At 39.1% G+C, this 23,914-nt stretch overlaps 1 protein-coding gene and 2 long non-coding RNA genes across 3 annotated transcripts; 2 read left to right on the forward strand and 1 right to left on the reverse strand.

Moving 5' to 3' along the window:
* Window positions 1-5,374: 5,374 nt before the first annotated feature.
* LOC145218692 (uncharacterized) lies at window positions 5,375-6,049 on the forward strand. The gene is made up of 2 exons (XR_013857694.1): window positions 5,375-5,531; window positions 5,812-6,049. It is a non-coding gene; the product is annotated as an uncharacterized LOC145218692 (long non-coding RNA).
* Window positions 6,050-11,188: 5,139 nt separating this feature from the next.
* Window positions 11,189-12,952, reverse strand: LOC145218693 (uncharacterized). Its single transcript, XR_013857695.1, has 2 exons — window positions 12,407-12,952; window positions 11,189-11,737 (listed from the first exon to the last, which is right to left on the reverse strand). It is a non-coding gene; the product is annotated as an uncharacterized LOC145218693 (long non-coding RNA).
* A 9,184-nt stretch (window positions 12,953-22,136) lies between these two features.
* On the forward strand, window positions 22,137-22,565 carry LOC145219693 (protein FAM200C-like). The gene has a single exon (XM_080087020.1). It carries the CDS (start codon window positions 22,137-22,139, stop codon window positions 22,563-22,565), a length of 429 nt encoding a protein of 142 aa, XP_079943146.1.
* The last annotated feature ends 1,349 nt before the right edge of the window (window positions 22,566-23,914 follow it).

A 23,914-nucleotide genomic window follows, 5' to 3' on the forward strand; every position in this document is an offset into this window, starting at 1 on the left:
CAAGAATCACTGATAATATTTATTATTAACCATTAAATAATCAATTTTATTTAAACGTTTGGTACAATGCATTTGTCACAGTACCAGACTTCATTTTTGTCACAAACACTATTTGGAACTGTTACCTTTACACAGCCAGGGTGGTACCATTCATTACATCTGTCGCATTCAGTATAAAACTGCTTGTTGTCAGCTAACCTATACTTGCAGTAAACTGGAATCTCATAAGGAGTCCCTGATGCGCTTTGTAATTGCCGGTCCAGAAATTATTTCGTTCGGAGAAACTTTTCTGTTTTCCAGCCACTTTCCAATCATCTCGCGCAAACTCGCCTCCTCAAACACCGCGTCTTCAGGTTGCATACCGATGCAAATCGCAGCAGCAAATGCTATCCCGAACGGACCGCAGTTTCCTGATCCTGCTCTCTGTCGAGATACATTGGGGAAAACACAATTAATATATTTGTTGTTACAGGTAATAAAATGGGGAGTTGTTCTATCTTGTATGTTGTGTTACCACCCCACTATCGTAAATCATAACAGTGGAGTCATTGTCTGAAAATACACTGGACGCAGTAACCCAGTGATTGCCCTGGACATTTATGATTTGAACAAATTTTTGCTGAGGTGTGTGAATAGGGGACCTGAAAACGCCAAACAACTTTGCAAGCCTCCAATATGAGGAAACTGCTCAGAAAGAATGTTCATTGCTGAGTCTATATGGTTATCAACAAGCCAAGTTTTGTTCCTTTTTACATCCACCAGTCATCTGACGTTAAAGAAAACTTTGTTGCACAACAGCGCCGAGCTAAACCTTTTGTTAATTGTCTTAATTTTTTTTGCATCGTTATTTCGCTGAACTGTTGAGCGTAAGCAGTCCCGCAGGAACACTGCGGGATATTGCATATACTTTTCCATGCTTTTGTCTGGAGCTGTGAGCCTACTTCGTTTATGCCTCATTTCTTTAGCTTCTCTTGATTCTGTTCTTATCCTTATACCACCTTTGTACTCGCGAACCAACCCAAGATGACTGTCTGAATAAACATGTGCTAACTCATGTAAGCCTTTAAATATTGTTTCTTGACACCCAGTCCTTTTCAATTCCTGTTGACTTTTTTCCATTACGCCTTGCGTTCGATTGTGTTTGGTAAAACTCTGTTCAGTTCTTTTCTGCACTTCATTGTAAAAATCAGAATAACCTTTAAAAACCTGAGTTTCACCGCGTCGAACTGTTTGACTTTTTTAGCATGTTTCTAAAAAATTTGGAATATAACGACCCTTTACAAAACCGTAAATTTTGTCCCAATCGCCTGGCGGCAAAACAAATAAAGTTTTGGTCCGCTAATATGTCTGAAGGGGTCCAAAAACTTTACATCACACTTAGACTGAGTATTAGTGTCAACAAACTCTGGACTGTTACTATCATACTGCGATTCTTTTACTCTTGTGTTGCCAAACACGTTTTATACATTTTGCTTTCGTTTGTATTTTTTTTCTTTGACATTTTTTTGTTGTAAATAAATTTGACAAGACTTTCCAAGTTTGAATAAGGATTAACATCTGTAATATTCAAACTAGCTGCCACAACTTCTATTTCAGATTTGGGTTATTTCTTATCAATTGGCCCCACCAATTAATCGAACATTTTGAACAGCACAAACCTTATTTGAAGTTGTACTCCTTAATGGTGTTGTTTATGGCGACGGTGTGGTCGGTGTCGATGTTGTCGAACGGCTTGCTGAGCTGCTTGGTGGTTGTGGGCTGCTCCTTAGTGGTAAATGGCTTGATGAGCTGCTCCCCGGTGATGACGTTGGTGTCGGGGTTTTTGTAATCTGTTGAGTTTTTTTAGGTTTTATTATTTTTTTCAAAAGCAACTTATTATAAAAACTTACCCGGGGTTTTACCAACGGTCTTGTTGCCTGGCCATAGCTTTGGCGGACCGCCGTTGCCTTATTTTCTGGGTATCTGATACCGGCAAATCAGACAACGCAGGAAAACCGTCGGAAAGTGATACCTGAGTTTATTTTCTAACTAACTTCGGAAATGTTGGTGGTGTAATCCGTTCCTCAAGCTGCCGCAAATAAACGGTCAGTCCATCATCGGAGAGGTGAACCTTGTCGTACCACAGCTCGGGTGTTTGGTACAGCGAGGTCCTAATACGTGACTTTGCTTCTACTTGCAGCCTCACGAATTGCCAGGTTTACAAGGGGAATAAAGCCACGCTTTTGCTGAATTCCACAACAGTATACCTATATTTACAAGATTTAATAAAAAGCGAAAACAAAAACTACATCCCAGTGTCCCAATGGCACGACAAAAACTGAAACACGGTACATTATTAAGTTACGGAACCCTGACCAAATGTGCAGGAATACAGACCTATACAATACAGAGATTTTGTATCCATGGAGGTTTAAAAGGCGTTTACTGGAGATGAAGTTAATTAGCAACTTGGTTAACGAAACCGGTTATACAAGAAAAAACGACCAAGGTACAAAAAGAATATGTTGTCCATTCCACACTGACCTTTGCATGGGTGTACAACGATTTGGTGCAGTTGATCAGCCGAAGAATATCCCCGAAAATCTTTCTGACCAACCAACGCCACTTGTTTCTAACTGTAAACGCTTCCCTTGGCCAAATCCACGACGTCGACGTTTCGAATTGGGGGACGATTTTGCAACTCCGTGATTCCGTGTTCAATGGTACCACCAGGGATGGTAACAGCTTCAAAACGAAAAACAAAAAGGTTTTACCACAGGACAAACTAAGTCCGGTGCGTTGTTGTCCGAAACGAACAGTACGCAGCTCTTCTCTTCTTTTCTGGTTCCAGGCACCAGCCATTTAACCTCCCTATCGCAAATCATGTCATTGTCTGAAAATAAATTGGACGCAGTAATCCAGTGATTGCCCTGGACATTTATGATTTGAAAATTTTTTGCTGAGGTGTGTGAATAGGGGGAAATGTGTTCGTACAAACTGAAAACACCAAACAACTTTGCAAGCCTCCAATATAAGGAAACTGGTGAGAAAGAATGTACATTGCTGAATGTTTCATGTTTACATCCAATAAGTCATTTGACGTTAATGAAAATTGTGTTTCCCACTTTGTTGCACAACAGCGCTGTGCTAAACTCGATTGTTCGTGATCACATAAACATTTTGTTAATTGACACTAATTTTTCTTCCTTATTTCGCTGTTCTGTAGAGCCTATGTATTCCCACAGAGACACTGCCGGTGCCGGAGCTTTGAGCCTACCGTTTTTGCCACTTTCCTTAATTCTGTTTGTTTCGCTTCCTCTTTTCTCCTATCACAATCCATATTTGTACTCGCGAACCAACCCAAGATGAGTGGTGGTGTGTGTGAGGTCAGTGCTGGTTTTGGTTTGCTCCTCGGTGTCGGCTGTGGTCATTCCTCAAGCTGCCGCAAATAAAAGTTGGTCCATCATCAGAGAGGTAGAAGCTCTGGTGAGTTTGGCACAGCGAGGCCCAAATACGTGACTTAGCTTCGACTTGCAGTCTAACGAATTGCCAGGTTTACGTCGGGAATAAAACCACGCTGGAGATGAAGTTAATTAGCAGTTCGGTTACCGAAACAACCTATACACGAAAAACCCATCCAAATAGTCCATGTACAAACAGAATGTGTTCATTTTACACTGACCTTTGCACGCGGGGGTACAACGTGTTGGTGCAGTTGATCAACCTAAAGATCGAGCGACATCAAAAAGTGTCCCCTTTAGGAAAGGAGAGCCACAATAAATACTACGGTACAGGATACTTACTTAGGAAACACCAAATCCAGGGCACTTCAGGATTCAAAATCCATTGCTGCTTTGAATTTTCATAATTATTTTACTTTGTGGGAACAGTCATAAAGTTTGCACATGTGTTTGCTAAAGGGTACATAGATTCAATTAAGAATTCAATACAGGGCGTTGTAAAAAAAAAACAAGTTCCTCCACTTGGTTTTTGACAACGGCCTGTATTTTTTTGACAACCGCCCTGCGGCCACTATGGAAAAATGTAGAATTTCTTTAAGGATTCTCCGTCTTCAACATCAGTTATATAAAACCTCCAGAAACTAACTGCTATATTTTCGATTCTCATAACTTTTATTTTACAAAAATGGAGTCGACAATTTCTATGGCACTTAAAGGTTTGTTATTTTGGCATAGAAACGATTCTTCGAATCCGACAGGTGCCATTTTGATTTCATCAAGCAAGTTATGTGTCATTAGACCAATTCAAATCCTATAGGTTCTGTAATGCGTTCCTCTAACCGAATTTTTAACAATGTCAGTTCGTTGCAAATGTCATGCAACCACAAATAGACAAGAAAACATCCATGTCAGATAATTACTTTTTTCACTGAATCTGGGATTCTTCCCGGCCAACCAACGCCACTGGGTTCCGACTACAAACGGGTGTGTTTAAACTACAACCTCAACATTTCAAATTGGGGTATGAAAGCCGGTTTACACGACACGCGTTACTCGCAAATTAGGTGTTTGTTTTATTATACTGCGCGATACGCGACTAACGCCTGAAAAGCGTGTCGCGTCGTAATCTTCCAACGCGTGATGAGCGAACAATTTGCGCCTGTCGCCTTGTGCGCCTGATGGTTGCCAGCTTTGTGTACTGTCGATTGGTTCGTGTTAAGTGTCTTTAATGTAGCTTCTGATCATCTTTTGATATATAGGTAATATGGATTTAGTTCAAGATGAACAGTTTATTTTGGAAGTTCAAAATACCCAAATTTATGTAACATCACACTTCATTCATATCGTGACAGAAAAAAGCGGGAGAAAAGTTGGGAAGACATTGCAAAGGCTTTTACTATTCAGGGTATAATAAAACTTATTTGTAGGTTCACTGAGCCACAAACTTTTGGAAAAATACAGATAAAAATTTATTTTCCAGACTCTGACAGAGTAAAGCAATGTATATCTAGATGGAAATCGATTAGAGACAAATATGTAAGAGAGAAAAAGAAGTTGGAAGAAAGTTTTGAAAGTAGTGCAGCAGCATCACATACAGCAATTTGGCCAATGTTTAATATTTTGGACTTTATTTCTCCTTATGTTCAGCCAAGAAGGTAGCATTTGTAAACATGTTTAAAATATTTGACATAAAATTTCTGTACACTTTAGAACATCATCAAACATCAACTTTAGCCAGGCTGAAAATAATGAGATAGAAGTTGGGTCAGACTTTGTCATATTAGAAGACAATACTGGCAGTCCCAGTAGTGAGAACACAGGTGAGGGCCTGAAGACAGATTTGACGTCACCCCAGTTCATACAGCAGACAATGTTAAAAGTTTTGCAAAATGTGTTTTTGTACATATGTATACACCTTAGTAGGAAATAACTACCTCATCAGTGTAAAATGTTCCATCACATACCAACACATATCTACTGTTTTTGTCTACACATGTTTCTTCACTTAAGATTCTAGTATGAGACCAAAAAAGAGAAGACATGATGATGTTGCTGAAAAACTACTTGAAGTGTTAAAAGAGCCCCCTCCAGGTATGAATATTGGATGGACAAACATATTAAAAGAGTGTAATTTAGTCAAATACTTTTTATATTTATTCAAACAATTATTATTTATAATAACCATATTCATATGTATTGACATATTATTGCTGAAAAGTTGTAATTGCAGTTTTATATATAGATAAGTTATTTATAAATGAATCAGTACATATACTTGCTGCACAATTTCAAAGTTTTGTTTGAATGCTGTCACCATGAATTGTGGAAATATTGTGTTGCAAACTGACTGATATATATTTATTTTATTTAGTGATTCACTATGATGAAGATGAACTGTTTATGTTAAGCTGTGTGCCCCAATTGAAGCAACTAACTACACAGCAAAAAATAGTGTTAAGATAAAGATCTTGCAATTTTTTTCTGACATTCAATAAACACAATCGATTTTGACAGTTGTTTTTTATTTGAAAAGACATATTTACACAAGCATTCCAGACTTTTCTGTTTAAATATCTGCAATACTATTTCGGGTTAGGGAGAAATAGGTACACGCATACCAGGGTTAGGGAGAAATAGGTACACGCATATTGTAGTTTGCATAGTTATCAAAGGTCCAACCATTATTAAAAGTTAATCAAAAAGTTCTGGGGACACTTGAAAATCTTTTGGACGCTCCGCTCTCATTTCCTGCACCAGAGTGTGAAATTCACCTTGAAATAAAAACTGCTTACAAAAACCTAAATGTATGATTACCACATAACAAACCTTTTTCATTTGTGCGTTGCAACATAGAATGCACCCAAAGTTGTCTTTCTTTTCTTTTGGAAAGCAAGTAGCAGCAAGCAATGACTTTACGACGGCGATGTTGCCATCCTACTAAATTATTGCTTTGTACATTTTGTACCCTGTTTGCCGTGGCTGCAGATGTTTACAAAAGAAAACAATCAGGTCGTCATACTTAATTGATTTTTGTGTTCTCGTCGTGTAAACACCCTTCGCATACGACGCGCAGACCATCACCGTGTAAACCGGCCTTGACTTTGCAACTCCGGGATTCAATGTTTAATGGTAACAGCTGCAAAATCGAGAAAACACAGCTCTTTCTTTGTTTGGAAACCAGCCACTTAACCTGCTTGCCGAAGACGCTGAACGGATATTTCAATGCTGCATTCTCTGTCCACGAGGCCACGTTATATAAACACAAAAGTAAACATGTCAAGCGTTTGAAAAAAAACATAGAACGCGAGACAAAGGTAAATTACAACAGTCTTTCACAACTAAAGTTTTAGTGACGATCACGCTAATGCCCTCATACGTAAAACGATGATATTACAAAAACGTAACTCTTTCTGCACCTGGTGTGATACAGTATGAGTGCTACATTAGATTGCTATTGCCACTGACTATATCATTTGATGGCTACACACGATCTTATTTGTGCCTCCTCCGGAGTCAAACTTCCATGGAGACCACATATGTATTTTTACTTTTTATTAAGTTACAATAATGTGTACCTCCCGCGGTTGTGCGTTTGTGTCCCAGTGCCTCAGTTAACGAACATTTTGTATACTTTCAACTGAAAGTATCTTACATTTGGACTTATAGCTTTGTGCAAAAAAAAAACATCGACAAAATACTATTCCATCTCGTTTTTGAATCCAACATTAACTCTACGTTTTTTCCATGCTCTTCTTGAACATACCTCCGCAAAATTTGATTTTGTAAAGAAGATTTTCGAAAATATCTTGAAATATTTCTTGCTTTGGAAATTACCATAGACACATTTCATCATTATTTAACTCATTAGAAATATCAATTTTACCTATTTTATTTTTTAAATTCAACAGCAGTACTGAAATCGTTATTTCCAAGTTCCTCTTCTTATAGATCAAAGGATTCTTCTACACTTTGCAATTCAAGTTCATTGTCGCATTCTTGCTATACAAATCGCTGTTCACATGGAATAACTACCGTATATACTCGCCTATAGGTCGCGCACTATTAGTTTTGTGTTTAAAAAGTGTAATTTAGAGTTGACTCGCACATAAGTCGCACTGAAAATCTAGGGATTTGAAAGGCCCTTAGCCTAGCTTTTTTTGCATAAATAACCGGTGCAATTGGTTGTTTTTTACCATTGAACTGCATTGCATTGAAACCGAAAAACTATCTTTTCTCAACAAAGCGGGAAAATCCAACGCAAGCTGAGCTGACGCATGTGCGTGTGCGCTCATGAAACTGTCTTGCATTGGTATGTGCGTGCACGAGCGCATGCACCCGTATTCGATAGCACATTTCCACTACAATTCGCGATTTGCACTTATGTCTCGCGTATAGGTCGCACCTATATTTTTTTTGAATATAAGTAAAAAAGTTGCGACATATACGCGAGTATGTACGGTATTCTGAGTTTGATCATCACAGGCGAACAATCAGTTACACAACCCAACACATGTTTTTTTCAATGACACATTACATTCATTTAATTTTCTCTCCACTATTTCAGCAGCAGCTTTAGCGGGCAAAGAACCGAAAATTTTTACCATTTCTAAAATTACAGCTGTTGGACATTGCCTCACCAATCTTTTGGATGAAAGTCTTGCCAGAATACCCTGACCTTGCCATAAACGCATTCAAAGCTTTGCTACCATGTACGACATCGTATTTATGCGAGTCTGGACTTTCTGTGATGGCAGCAACAAAGACCAAACCGCGAAACAGACTGGACGTGAACGACACATTGCGGAAGTCATTAAGTTTAATTACTCCTGCGTGGGTGCGCCTCGGTGCGACAAAACAAGCTCAACGTTTGCAGGTTTTGAAGGGCGGTCCGTGACAAAATTTTACTTTCAAAACCAGTCCGCAGGTTTCGCAGTGCAAAAATGGTTGCCAACCCCTGGTCTAGCAAACTTCCTCCAGTGGCAGATGTGTTTCATAATATACACTAGTACCTTAGCAGTAATGTTTATGATTAAATTACTTTTCAAGCCCGTGAATAGTGTTCCTAAGTATATTGAAATCATTTTCCAAAAAATTACGGCCGGTCATTTTTTAGTGCTTACCAAGGTTTCTACAATTGCACGTACACTTTTAGGTTTGAAACCGTCTGTGTACAGTCCTTTGATGGCAGTGACCCTGCTTAAAGCAACATATCCCATACCTTGTGTAAAAAAATCCCATATTGACAACAATTGTATCCTCAGTGCTTCCTGGAATTTTGTGTACTGTGCATGCCCAAGACAGTTGATGATGATATTGGTGCCGCACATAAGTTTTCCTTCCTTTATTTGGTGGCTTGCTTGTGGTTTAATCAAAACTGCTGAAGAAGAACAATTATTTAAATTTTGTGACCTGTTTGTAGTTGATCCAACTGAAGGGTTATCAAAAACAACTGCAATGTTATCGGGTAGATAAAACCGTTTGTGGCCATCGATAATTTTTTCCACTGTTCCCATAACTCCATTGAAAGTCCATCTGCAACATCAATGTCAGCAATTATCATTATTCTAGCACCAACAGCAACATCTATTTTATCTGGTTGTGATGGGTGGTCTTTTTTACTGTACTTTATCGGTACTCTGCTGCGGTAATGTTGGCATTTGTTATTTTTTTACCACATCGACCGCATGCAAAGTTGTGATTGATCCTTCGAGTTTGCACAGCATATTTTAATTATGTTTGTCGACTTTTGCATTTTCGCCATACAAATGGAGAGCATCTTTCGGATAGTCAGAGTGCCACGTAATCATTCGCTGTTGCAATTTTGTTTTGTCATCTATTGAAATTTGATCCTTTTTTGTTTTACTCGTAATCTATTTAGGAATTGAACAAAACCTTCATCTTTCTTGTGTCTCATGATTTGATGTAACTCAATTAGTTGAAATTGAGCCCACAAATCAGGGTGGAAGGATGTTTTAATAATGAAGTGCCACACACTGGAGGAATTTGGAAAAAATCACCAACAGCAAAAATAGAAATGTTGCCAAATGATAAGTGTGGGTCTGCTGGGCGTAGAATCTGGTCAAGTTTTTGGCTGATGTGCATCATTAGGTTTTGATTGAAACCTGCAGAAAAAAATCATGAATGAATAAAAATGATACAAACAGACATCATAATTCACATATCTTTGGAAGCTTACCTCATCTATGACAAAAAATTTTATATGTGCCAGTTTCACTCGAAGTGATATGAGTTTTTCCTCAGAGAGTTGCTTATACTGCTTGTTTGGTTCACAATGCTCAAAGCAGAATGAATAGTAGTTCCATCTTTGTGAGATCAATAATTACGGCTTCGAGTTTGTAATAAACACTTACCAATGTTGAAAGCAGCCCTTCCACTGAATGCCGTCAAAAACACCATTGCATCATATGGTGTGTCAGAAAAACTACTTAATAACTGGCTTGCCTCATGATGGATGTACTTTACCAGCAAACTTTTTCGTCACATAATTTGTTAAATTTGGCCATTTCTTTTTAACGAACTGAAAAGGTTTGTAAAATTGTGACAGGGTGCAACTTTTGCATGACAAATATTAACCTAACACAGTTTGCAGCAGTTGGAACAAACACAACCGTCCTTGAAGATTCTTTAAGTGTGCCGGGGCTCAACGTGCATGTGTGTGCAGTGCCCACAATGAAAAACAAGGCCCTGGAAGCTAACTATTGGTTTTGGAAATATTCTGCAGCGTCAGCTGAGCTTCTTGAGCTATGTTATTCTTTACTCGGAAGCTTATTGTTTCTTCTGATTCTCGTGGCTCGTATCGGTCGTCTGCAGTAGCGAGTAATTTCATTATTACGATTCTTAGCGCTTGCTGAATGGAGGCGACATGATCCACAAAAGATCAATTTTCTGGTTACTCAACACACACCAAGTCTCATTTATCTCAAGGAAATCATACGATGGAAAGAGAGAGATCAACGATAAACCATTGGCTTTCAAACTGATACTCGTTTTTCGTGCGATCATTTTAGAACAGTACCTTCTTTTACTCACATCAGCTCACATATTGCTTGTTGCTTGTTTTGAGTTAAACGCTTGCAAAGATATGCAGCACTGCAAAGGATTGCACAACTATTTCGAAACACCCGGTTTACGCAACAGCCTGTCTTATGGTCAGGCTGTTGGAACATATCAGGAAGACGGGAACATGTAACAACGACACTGAATATGTACTTCCAATAGCAGCATATAATTTCCATGGAACGAAAAGTCATGCTTGCAAAGTTAAAATTTTCATTACTTAGTGCTTAACCAAACCAAAGTGCCAAAATTGATGGTTTAAAAGCACGTGACCGCTACAAGTGACAAACCGGTTGCCCGGTATGCGGATTCCATCAAACTGATTTCACGGTGTGTTAGATATTTGTTTCAGATCAATCGAAGTTCATGAAATGCATCCACATTTCCTTCCAGTGCTTCCTTTTTGTGCCTGTTTAATTAAATTTCCAAATTCTCTTTCACTTTTTGATACATAAAGTACATACATGATACAGCCATAAGGATCTAATACAAACTGAATATTCATACTGGCACTCCATGAACGGAGTAAATGTGGGTTGTATGAATTAACTCAGCACTCTGCTGGGTTTTGGATTACAATACAATGTGCGTGACGATACTCCGGAAATGAAAGTGTAGCGGCTGATCACTTGCTAGATCTAGTCCTTAATTGAAGTCCTTTTTGTGCACAATTATATCCGTAATGACTTTGTATTGGTACAAAAGTTAAGTTGAGTTACAGTGATGATGATATTAAAGTGATGTAGCATCGTTCGAAACAACATGTATATATACGTACAATTGTCAACGACAAACAGTCAACAAAAGGTGACAACATATGGTATACAGCTGTGTGGAATTAAATGCTTGAGGTGATTGATTTACTTGACAAATACGTTTGTACAGATCATAATCCCACATAGGTATCCCCCCTGACAAGTGTTTTCTGTATAATGGTACAAATTACGATTTGGGTAAATTTGTTAAAAGTTCGACTTTTCACATCTCCAAACACATAAGCGACCGCCACCAAACAGTTTTTTCCAATGACCATTGCGCGCTATTCGTTCTTCGGACAGCATAGTCTTTCAAATTGTTCCACGACTTGTACATGCTTGATCAGTGTCTTCATTGGTGTACAGAGGTCGACATGATTGTTCGTTTTCTCAAGCGCGGTCATTTCTTCAGCGGTGCTTGCTTGTGTATTGGTGAATGTTACTCGGTCTTGTCCGGATGAAAAACTTTAAAAACAAAAATATAAACAGCAAAATTGCGGCAAACGTATTGTGATAACTATTAAGTGTAGGTGAAGAGGTATGTCAAAAAATTAGTTATCGGGCCAATCAAGAAATTATGCGTGTGTACGTTGATAACGGTTTGCAAAGTTCTCTACAACCCTAATACTAGGCTCAACTCGCTAGCTTTGAGACATCACGGATTTGCTTAGCGAGGAGATGACGTTCCCTAATGCAAGGATTTACAGACCGTGGGATCAGACAATAAAAATAAATGAATGCAATACAATATGGCAGCCTTGCGACCTGCTAAATACGATTTCCCACATAATCGCAACCTCAGTGAGTCGAGGGTTTCTAAAGATGACATACCGGCGAGTTTCATTGATCGCTCGGTGTGTGCGTTTTGCTCATAAACAGCACATTAAGTAGATTGTTATTCCACCGTATCAAACACATACGTTACATATTTCTTCGTAGAAGTTATAGTTTAGTTGACATCTTACAACTACCATACACTAAAAAGTTATCAAAACTTGAGACAATTACGCAATATATTAAACTTTGACATATCCCAAGTTTGGGCTAGGCGTTAAATCTTAAAAGTGTAAATAAATGTAACATAACACAAAGTTAGGCGTAGCTTGGTAATATAACGTTCATCAATGTACAAACCTAACTCTGAGCGTTTTTCACAAACAACATCGTCATCGACGTTCTGGTCCAGTTTGCTTTGTTCGCTTCTTTTTGCTTGTTTTCCATTTCCGTGGCGATTTTTGCTACTTCAGTTCACGTCGCTGCTTGGTTGGTTGGTTGAAGTAGGTTGAAGTATCAAAGTATCAGAAGTCACCATTTCACCATTCATGTAGCGGCTGATCACTTGCTAGATCTAATCCTTAATTGAAGTCCTTTTTGTGCACAATTATATCCGTAATGACTTTGTATTGGTACAAAAGTTAAGTTGAGTTACAGTGATGATGATATTAAAGTGATGTAGCATCGTTCGAAACAACATGTATATATATGTACAATTGTCAACGACAAACAGTCAACAAAAGGTGACAACATATGGTATACAGCTGTGTGGAATTAAATGCTTGAGGTGATTGATTTACTTGACAAATACGTTTGTACAGATCATAATCCCACAAAAGTTCAGCATCCTGTGAAATTTAAACCAGTTAATACATGCAAATGAGAAATACTTGCAATACCTGGAGGGCTTCAGCATTCTTTTCTTCAGTTTTTTGTTCTAGTAAAATTGGTGTGGATATAAATGTTTTAGAACTGATAGGACGGGGAAACCTAAAAAAACATTTCGATAAAGTTATCAAACACATACAACATTTACATTATACCTGCATACTTTGCCACCGTTTTGGCATGATTTGGAATGCTTTTTACTGTGTGTCTGTAAAATGGTTTGGTCACCATTTCATGCAATTCTGGGTCATCATTTTGGTCAGGAATTTTACATGTTATAAAATCGAAAACTTCTTGGTCATTATTTTTATTAAATTTTCGGGCATCTAACCCAGAACAGACCATTAATATGAGGCCAACCTAGTTGAAAGGAAAAAAATGCAAAGGAGCAATTATGTCATTAAGGAAATGGTGGACTCTTTGGTCAAACATTTTGGTTGCTGTGACTGGGTTGTTTGCGATTAGCTTACAAGAGGTTTCCCAATTTAGTGGCGGAACAGATTTGTTTTGTCGAGTGCATATTGCTTCCAAAATTTCAGGCCATCTACGATCCGCTGCAGAAAAACTACAAAACAGGGTTGGAATTCCAAGCTCTCTTAGTTGTGCAAATAATTCGTTGACTGTATGATCTCAATATGAAGAACTGCCACGTAGGGATTTCAGAGATTTGTATGCTTCATCTTTTCCAAGTATTTTCTGCAATGTATTTTCCCCTAGTAAAACATCTTTAGTTATTTTTTTCCCAACTGAAGTCAAAGTGGTGTTTTTACGCATAGTAATTGACATTGAAGAGTTTACAGTCAATGCATCATTGGACAGGAAGCAAAACGATTATCCATCCAAAAAAAGTCGACTGTTAAGGTAGCAGTTAAATGATAATTTTTTAATCTATTCTGTTTAAAAATATTTTTTTCCTGAAAGAAATAATCCTTTAAAACATTGTCCTTCGGCTTCGACTTCTGGTTTATTTCCTAAGCATAATATTTGATCGTTGGTGTCAAATAAATATTGTGCAGGGTCAGCAGGAAGAAGGCATGAAAGAGGTGCAGAGGTGTGAGAAATTTTATCTGAACAAAAAGGTGTCTATCGTTTTCAAAGAAAAAAAATTTAATTTTTTTTTTTCAAACAATTACCAGAAGGTTTAGTTGAAGTAACTATTTTGTGGACTTTCGCAAACCTGCACTGTCATCATCAAAATCTTCTAGAAGCTTTTTTGCGACATTATCTGAAATGTCTAACTCAGTGTCAAAGAGTGGTTGACCTGCCAAGCACAAAAAAATTAAGTTTAAGCATGATAAAGTTTATGTTTCCACCAAATTACCTTTGTTAATTTCATCAAATTCAACTTTGTTGATGCGAATGTCTGCAAACAAATACGTAACAAATGGCCCCATTTAACACTCAATTTTGGGGGAAAAAACTGCTTTGTTGACTATTGAGATTATTTGTCCAATTATAATGCATGTTTGGGTAGCAAGCTTCCTTAACACTACATGAGAAAAACAGCTCACTGATTTTTCACAAATTAACATTTTTAAAAAGGAAAGAACTTGTACCTTTATAGTGGATGTTTGTCGATTTCAAAGTTTCCAGTGCAGCACAATTTTTTTGTGGATCAACTTGTTGATATAAGTGATGACCCTTGTACTGAAGTTTCCGTTTTAGTTTGACTTTAATTAGAGTGTTAGTGGTTGCAGGTCTTGGAAGTTCCGAAGCAGTCTTTTCAATGTTAGAGTTGACACAAACTACTGAACCATAAACACCTTTCTGTGACCCTTTTAGCAAAGCAACAATCTTCATAAATGGCACAATGGGAGAAATAAGGTGACGTTCCAAAGTATTTAGATGTTTAAGTTCAGGTGGCACTACTTCTAATTCCAAACCATTTCCTGGCTTGAAGTGGCATATCTCCTTTTCTTAGATGTCTGCTGAATATGAAGCAAATCCATTGTTGAACATCAACCACTAAATCTAAAGCAGATAATTTTGAATTGTTAGGGTAATTTAGACAGTGGTATGTTTTGACCTGTTTGATAAAAAAATAATCTGTTACATATACAGCAAGGATACTTAGGAAGTTGTTTACAGTGATCGCGGAAAATGGGAATGCGGTTTTGTGCTTCTTCGAGTTTTCTATTATTTTTTTCATGCGCCACTTTGCTTCTTCCAAGCAGTTTTTTTCTGAAACACAAATCTTGTTGATATTTAGTTTTAATCCTTTGTGCAGTTCTCGATTTTACTAATTTTCGATATTTGTCATCTGTATGGTATTTGGGTTTGACATGCTGGGATGACATCGCTATTTTTGACCTCCTGAATTTTTCATTTTCAGCGTAAAGTTTTTTTGCTGATTGCAGCTGCCTTCTTTTTGATGAATGATCTAAACCAGTGGTTCCCAAGGGCCCATGGGCGTAGATTGACAAGAAACACCCACTAAAAGTCATTTTCAACACAATTGTACACATGCATGAGAGGTCGCCACAGGATCACCTTCAAAATATATATCGAGCCACCAAACCAGAACCGTAGTAATCGCCAAGCAAACATGTTGTGTCGTACGACACAACCTGTTGGAAGTATTTGTCGACGATGTAGTATTGATTGCGAGTTGAAGGAGACATAACCAACTTAAAGAGCTGTGTTTACCCGATTAGGGCGAGCGCGGTTTTTGTTGAACTCTAATTATGGAAACAGGTTTGCAAAGAAACAGAATCAATCGGTAAACGTTTAAGAATATATATTTCGCCTATTGGCATCGTTATCATACTATGTATTCTCACTGCTACCAGTCTGAGTTAATTTTGTACTTCCGCGGGCGAGCTGGGGCATTGGTGATATCTGCGAGAATGGGTCGTTTGGTTGGTGTTTTCATGCTGCTTGCTTCTGCTGCTGTCCGTTTGTCTGACAATGAATCGGATAGTGTGAATATATTTACTCGACGTCGTTGCGCTTTTATCCCGCAAAATTGACCCGGGGCTGTGTCGGTGACGACCGCGGGTAAGGTTGTAAAGTTTGGACATCATTACTCAACTATCGCTGGTGTGGCGCTTTTTTTGGTACACACATATCCAGAAATTTGAACATATGCGTCTGGATGCACATAAAGTTGTTGTTTCGTTTTACCATAAAGGTGATGGTGTCGGTTCGGGGAAGCTATGAGAGGAACCATCGCTTTATCAGGTTTGTTTTGCACCGTTGAAGCTGATCACTGGTAAAATGGTAAGGTTAGTGACAAGGCGCGCGCGGAGTATCACCAGAGGGTGCCTGCCAACTTATCGACTCACGTTTGCATGATTCAGCCAGAAGTTTGTCCAAATCGTCAAAAATCCCCTGGAAGCGTTCCATCATTGCTTCCCGTGACGCTTTCTGCACTCGCACGAGATGGGAAAGTAAGCGGTGGACGAGTTTCGCAGCATCCTCATCCGTGACGAAGCACTGGGCCTCAACATTAGAAACAAAAGGAAACGTTCAGGGGAAGGTGCTCGGCGTGCCAGGTCGTCTTGGACGCGTTGGCAGGGAGATTCTCCGTTGTGAAGTACGCCTCAAGGTCGAATGTGGTGTCGAAAGGGGAAAAAAACGAAGGGGTGTGGGGACGTCTATGCCGGCCTCGTCAATGGCATCCATTACTGACATAGGTGTGGAATACAACCGCCAACATAAACGTTTTTAACCAAACTTTTGCAGTTGTTTTCGTGTTCGCTGCACTTGGACAACTTGCCAAAGTGTTTTCTGCAGGTCTTGCACACAAACCCCGAGGCGAAAATGTCCAAATTTTCAATGTAACTAAAATGCTCCTTGAATAGAGGTAAATCAAGGATTCGCGGTTCGTTGAATGCGCGGCGTCGCACACTCCACGACTTTAGTACGCAGCCGTTCCGGGGAGCGTCGGCCGCCAAACGAAAAACATTGATACTAAGCTGGAACAGCTCCTCGATGACAGGCAGTTTCACCAGTTTTACGCCGGGAAAAGTGTCAGGGTTGACATCGACCGCCAGGCAATATTGCTGACAGAAGCCCGCCGCATTCGCTTCCATCGTTTCTGGACTGGAGCCACGAAACAGGGCTAGGCAGCGGAAAAAACACAGGTTGACCTTAATCATCCGCCCTCGGACCGTCCTGTGAAGCGGCACCAAGCCACGATTCTGCAATAAGTGGATCGGGAGCTTCTCAGCTTGCCCGATAAACGGTCCGTCCACATAACAACAAAAAAATGTGACGTTGGTGATCGCTTCCACCACCCACGCCGATTCCTCGCGCTGAAGTATAATAAGCCACTCCAAGCAATCTCGCTCAGCAACCTGCTCGAGAAAGGCCTGGAGCTCGTCGAGGGAGCGAATCAACAGCGGGCCGTCGAACAAATGGAAGTTATTGTCTGATGTGTTGAAGTACGGCCTTTCACCCGTGATCCGTCGCAAGACAAATCCGAAACCCGCTTTAAAGTGAACGGCCCGGGAGCGCACAGCCATGATGTCCTGTGCCACAGGGTTGGTGCGCCAGTCCTGCGGCAATCGGTAGTTAAACGCGTCGCTGACCTAGATCCTGGTGCGTTTGTATCGCGTCCAAACGTTCCGCGATGATGCCACTAGCGTTCGTATCGCCTCCCCGCTGATTTGGTCGAGATCTGAGATACAAAAAAACGTCTATTAATAGCATCAAGGTCGTCAAGAAATATGACAAATCTGCTTTTAGTGTACTTACCAACAACAGCAAATATCGCACAGGCTCGGTTCTGCGTTTCCAACGCACGAATATCAGACTCGTTTAGGTACTCTTTATGTTCAATTTCGGAAACGGTCAAGAAGGCAGACGTGAGCCAACAACGGTGAACGCCTGTAACAGTCGGACGATATTATCAAAGTCACAAAGTAATCCGACACATCGGCTGTTACGTTACTTACCAAAAACCACAGACGGCACACAAGATTGCTTGGTTTCTTTCCCACCTACGAATATCCCATTCGCTTGCCTCAGCACGTTGGACAAGCTGGGAAAAGGTTTACTGCCTAGAAAACATGGATATTTTCAGTAACGAGTGCTTCGGTAATGTCGAGCGCAAAAAAAATCTGAAAGCATACCTTAGGCTCGATGGCTTTCCACCGTCTTCAGCTGACAGCTGATGCTCTTGAATCAGTGAAGCTAAAACACCAACGTCTTCATGCGAAAATCTTATGGCCAGGCAAAAAATTGGCTATCTGAAGAAGGCACCAATTTGGATCATCATGTGGAGCTATATGGAAGTATGTTGCACAAAGTGATTGTTTGAGCAGCTAAAGATTTAATTTTTTGCAACTACTGTAATTCATCATTTTTGCAAATAAGAAGTTAAGTGGCAGCTTATAACGTGACTGGTTCAGCTTATGGCCATCTGCATTAATAATTATTTGATACAAAGGTGATGGCCGGTCCGTATTTTCATAGCCATGCAAATCCATTTCTGCCACTTGCCATTAAACCAGGCAAATGTGAATAATTGCATTTTATCGACGAACTTCCGTAGAGCAAACTTAATTTTAAAAGGTACAACACCCTCATACACCACATGCATTAAATCATGTGGCAAGCACTGACACAAATCAAAGTACTTTACATCATTTAAAATGGAAAGTCTGTTCACTCCCAAAAATTTGCCAGTACGTTGAGGCACTTAGTACTCAGTGATGCAATGCTGGATATGATTAGTAACATTTCTTGGGGTGAAATTTGTGTGACCAAACTGCAACACAAAGTATAGTTTCAGGTTTAAAATATTATTAACATTCCTAAGATGTTATATTACCCCATTAACCATTTCATTTGATTCTGTGGCTTTTGAACAGTAACAGGTTCTGCACATCCTTGTTGCACAACCATCCCCTTCTTTAAGTCCCCCAACAAGATTTTGGGCTGGTGTATTCTAAGAACGCTAAAAGACCACCATGAATAACTTGATTGCCATTAAATGTTTTCATTGTGACGCCATTTTCCTGACAAAAAAAAGTTAAATATGTGGTAAATAAGTTATTACGAAGTAGGTACTTTTTTAAGGTTTTTTTTAATCAATAATGCACACTTACAGATGACAAAAGATTTAGATCATCAACAAAAGCATTAAAATCCGATCAATACCATTATTTCGCGATGTATGGAGTTTTTACTACTGCAAATAGTTGTATTGTATGGTTGACAGATCTATACTTGGGTCTCAACATCCAATAAAAACATCATAAACAAACATTTAAGATAGATAAGTAAAAAATTAACTGATTTGCACCATGCACATTATTTGTATGGTACCAAGTTTGCCTAGTTGCTTTTGATCCAAGGGCATTTACAACTTTAATATCATCATAATACCCAACAACTTGTAAGGCCGTTGGATGGTTTCTAAATAAAGGGTTGCATCTGAAAAATATTTCATCACAAAAATCAGACAGTCCTTCAGTGGCTATTGTTTGATATTCGGTTTCAAACAAAACGTCTGGATTGCATAGAAGACTCTGTAATGTGTTTAACATTATTTCTTTACTTTATGACTTCACAATAACTCAATAGTCTTAAGAATGGGAATGTAATAAAAATTTTCAGGTTTCTGTTTTAAAAGACTTTTTAATAACTTTTTGGGATCTTGATTGGCAGCAATTTTTTTGTAACTCCATACGAATCGATGACCCAGATTTGTCGTTAATGGCTCCTGCAGCAAAAAAATAATTTAAACACCCTTTATTCAGTGAAGAAACAACATCATCAATGGAAGAATCATTCATAGAATGCTTGGCTTTAGCAAAATCATAAAGTTTGCAAATTATAATCAATTTTGAAAGGACTGCCTAAGATTGGTAGAATGCTTTCATCGCCACTTTGATTTGGAACCTCGTTTTTTTCGGGACTATTTGCTGGAGTTAACTGATCGATTTGCAAGTTGTGAAGTATGTAAACCCTGCGCATATTTTGTTGAAAATATAAAATTTCATTACATGCTAATAGTAAAGTTCCACTTCCAATGTTTCATACAACAACATATTGTGAGTTGCTTCAGTTGATTGTTTGTTGGTTGTCAAAAAAAAATACACTAACAAAGATTGATCAATTAATCAATCAATGCTCAGGACTTGGCGTCCCCTCGCTTTGATGGGCACAAGGTACTTTTTTCTTATCGCATCCCTCTCTAGCGTCAGAAGAGGAACTCCTCACTGCTGTCCTTCTCTTTGGTGGGCGTCCTCTTCTTCTGCCTCTACCGAAGTTTTGCTTATAGCTGGAATTTATAAGCTCACTGCTTCTGGCAACATGCCCGAACCTTTGAAGTCCTTGCCGACACCACATCTTGTCATCCCCAGCGTGTTTCGAACGTGCTCATTGCTAAGTCTGTCACTCTCAAGGTTGTTCTGAGGCATTTCATTTGAAAGATTTATATTTTTAAATACAAAAATTGCGATCAAAACAGACATAGACATGCCGTTAAAGAAAAAAAAGTTCGAAATCAACCAACCGTTAAGGCGGGAACGCGCGAAATATTTTCGCTTCTTTATTTGAGACTTTGAAGAGCCATAAGTAAACAGCGCTTAGCGCTTTCACCTTTCGTTAATATGTGCACTATTCGAATACACACCTACGTGCACTGATTATTACGGTTGAGTTTGATTGGTTTACTTTATCACTTATATTTATATATTATTGTTGAGTTTGATTGGTTTACTTTATCACTTATACTTTCACTTTTTGGCCTTATTTGTTTTGCACTGTAGTAGTTGATTTTTCGTCGTTTCTATGGTAGAAGACCATGCTTGGAGTTCAAGGGCCTGCCCTATTCAGAAACGGAGTGCACAGATGACTTAGTCATCTCTGCTGTGAAGAGGTTAGGGATTACCATCACCACACCTGACATTAGCATCTCTCACCGACTTAGGAGAGCTTCTAAAGATCATCCCCGCCCGGCTATCATTGCCAAATTCATGAGCCGGAAGGTGAGAGATGCAATTTACTCCAACCGGTACAAACTAAAACAATCGAACAAAAGGCGTAGCCCCTGAGAATCAAATTTTCATTAATGAGAGCTTGACAAAGAAGAACCGTGAGAGATTTAATAGCGGTCTCCGGTTTAAAAGGGAGCACCAATTTCATCACATCTGGACAAGCAATGGAGCGACATTTCTGAAGAAGGATCACAACAGCATCATTGCCATCCACAGCGACATAGATTTGGTAAGGCATAAGATGTGTTAATACTTGTAGTATGCAAACCCCAGAACTTATTATCACTTCTCTTTCACATGAAATGCAAAATATGTACAAGTAATCTCCACAATAACACCCCATACTTTTACCATTTAGCAATGTCAGTAACTCAGAGCTAATAAATGCCATTTCACCTGTAAAATCACCATATGCACCCTGTTTACTGGCAAACATTGATCACACCCATTCTGATTACTATGATTGTGCATCCTTGAACTATGCCCTGAACAAACTCAGCAACAAAGATATGTTTATAATGCACACAGACATTCGAAGCCTACGAAAAAACAAACCTGCTTTAGAACAATTCCTGTGTGATATGGTAAGATCCCCTGACATTGTTATGATATCTGAGACCAGAATAACCCTTATCAGCATAACCACTGCTACTGATATCATGGGATGTAACTTTCATCATACTGATACCTCACATAGTGCAGGAGGTCAGATATTGAACTTGTTTCCCCAGAAGTTGAAAGTCTTTGGTTGCAACTTAAATTGAAACAAAAAAACAGACACCCAAAACATCCATTCAAAGGGTTCCAGGATGCACTATCATCAGTTTTACATAGGCTAATATGTGGTGACTTTAACATAGATCTCATGCAATACAAAAAAGTAAAAAACATCAAAAACTTTTTAGATTATTTGCAAATTTATGATCTTTCACCATTAATTTGTCAACCGACACGTTTAACGAACCATAGCCAAACTCTTATTGATCACTTTTACACAAACATTGTAAATATTACTTGCAAATCAGGAATCCTGACTGCAGACATTTCTGACCACCTGTCAACTTTTGTGTTACTGCATTCAACTTGTTGTGATCAAACAGAAAAATTCCAAATTAGAAATGAGACCCTTTTTCACAGTGAAGATTTTATTTCTGACATAAAAGATACTGTTATGAACTTACCTCTATCAACTGAAACCATATTGCACAAATTCACTTTATTCAATCATTTATTCCACAAAATACTGCAATGACATGCACACAAGCAATTTCTGTACCCTGGAGGGCGAGCTTAAAAAGGAGATTGAAGCGCATCTTCAGATTTTAAAAGAGGAATTTGAACGGTACTTTCCGGAACTTACCACCATGGAATTGTCGGATTGGAAACTGACTCGAAATCCCTTTCGCCTCAGTGAAGACCTTGTTTGTGAAAGTTTGCAAGAAGAATTTTTGGATTTAAAATACAATTCCACAGCAAAGGATGACTTTGAAGCAATGCCTCTTACTGATTTTTGGGCAAAATATGCGTGCGTTTATAACAATGTTGGTAACGTAGCTCTGTGCACCCTCCTTCCGTTTTCAGCAACTTATTTGTGTGAAACTGGTTTTTCTACACTTGTTAGTGTGCAGACAAAGGCTCGAAACAAACTTGACCTCACCCTTCTCACTAATAATTTTAAGTAACCGATGTTAATAATAAACAAAAATGATACCTTTTTGACTTGAATTTATTCAGAGGGGGCGTGAGATTTAATAAAAAGTTTCAAGGGGGGCGCGACCCAAAAAGTTTAAGAACCCCTGGTTCAATGGATTCCGTCTGCCAAAATTTACCTTTTGCTTTTGTTTATCTTGACGATATTCTTGTGGCCAGCAAAACTTCAAGTGAGCATATTGACCATCTACGACAACTGTTCAAAAGATTAGACAGTGCAGGTTCGGGCAGACAGAAATTGATTTTCTTGGACATCAAGTTAATGTCCATGGGGCCAAGCCCTTGCCGGAAAAAGTGGAGGCAATACGAAGATTCAAACGCCCAACAACAATTGCAGGTTTACAGCAATTTAGTGGTATGATAAATTTTTATCATCGATTCATACCATCAGCTGCTACCACAATGTTACCCATATACAAAGCTCTGTCTAATAAGCCAAAGGATTTGACGTGGACAGAAAGCCTCAAAACCGCTTTTGATGAAGCGCATTGCAAAAGCTACGCTACTTAACCACCCAGGGCTCGAGGCAAAAACCGCTTTAACTGTGGACGCTTCCCAGTTTGCTGTTGGCGCAGTTTTGGAGCAGCAAATCGACAGTCAATGGAGACCTTTGGCGTTTTTTAGCAAATGCCTACGGCCAGCTGAGCTTAAGTACAGCAACTTTGACCGCAAGCTGTTGGCATTGTATTTGGCTGTCCGCCATTTTAAATATTTTTTGGAAGGAAGATCTTTCACTGCGTACACGGACCATAAACCACTCACATTTGCCATTAATAAAGCTACAGATCCGTGGTCAGCACGTCAGCAACGACACCTTTCATACGTTTCAGAGTTTACCACTGATATTAAACATATCGATGGTAAAAACAACCATGTTGCTGATGCACTCTCCAGGTCCTTGCTCGCAAGTGTTTCCGACTGTGTTAATTTTGATTACAAGTTATTGGCTGTAGCCCAGCAAGAAGCTCATGACGAGATGCAAGCTTACCGCACCTCTATTACTAAGCTGAAGTTCAAAGATATTGCTTACGACCATAAAGGAACTATTATTGTCTGTGATATTTCTGGCAGGAATCCTCGACCATCAGTTCCTCAAGCTTGGCGAAAACGCGTTTTTCATGCAATCCACGGACTGTCGCATCAAAGTTTGTGTGGCATGGAATGCGAAGAGATGTTAGTACATGGGCGAAGCAATGCTTGTCGTGTGAAAGGGCGAAAATTCAGCAACACATTCGCGCTCCATTGGCTGAATATCCACCCACAGCGACACGTTTCAGTCACTTGAATATAGATATAGTAGGACCGCTGCCGCAATCACAAG

This window comes from Phallusia mammillata, chromosome 3 (genome assembly GCF_965637545.1).
Source record: "Phallusia mammillata chromosome 3, kaPhaMamm4.hap1.1, whole genome shotgun sequence".
Lineage (NCBI taxonomy): Eukaryota > Metazoa > Chordata > Ascidiacea > Phlebobranchia > Ascidiidae > Phallusia > Phallusia mammillata.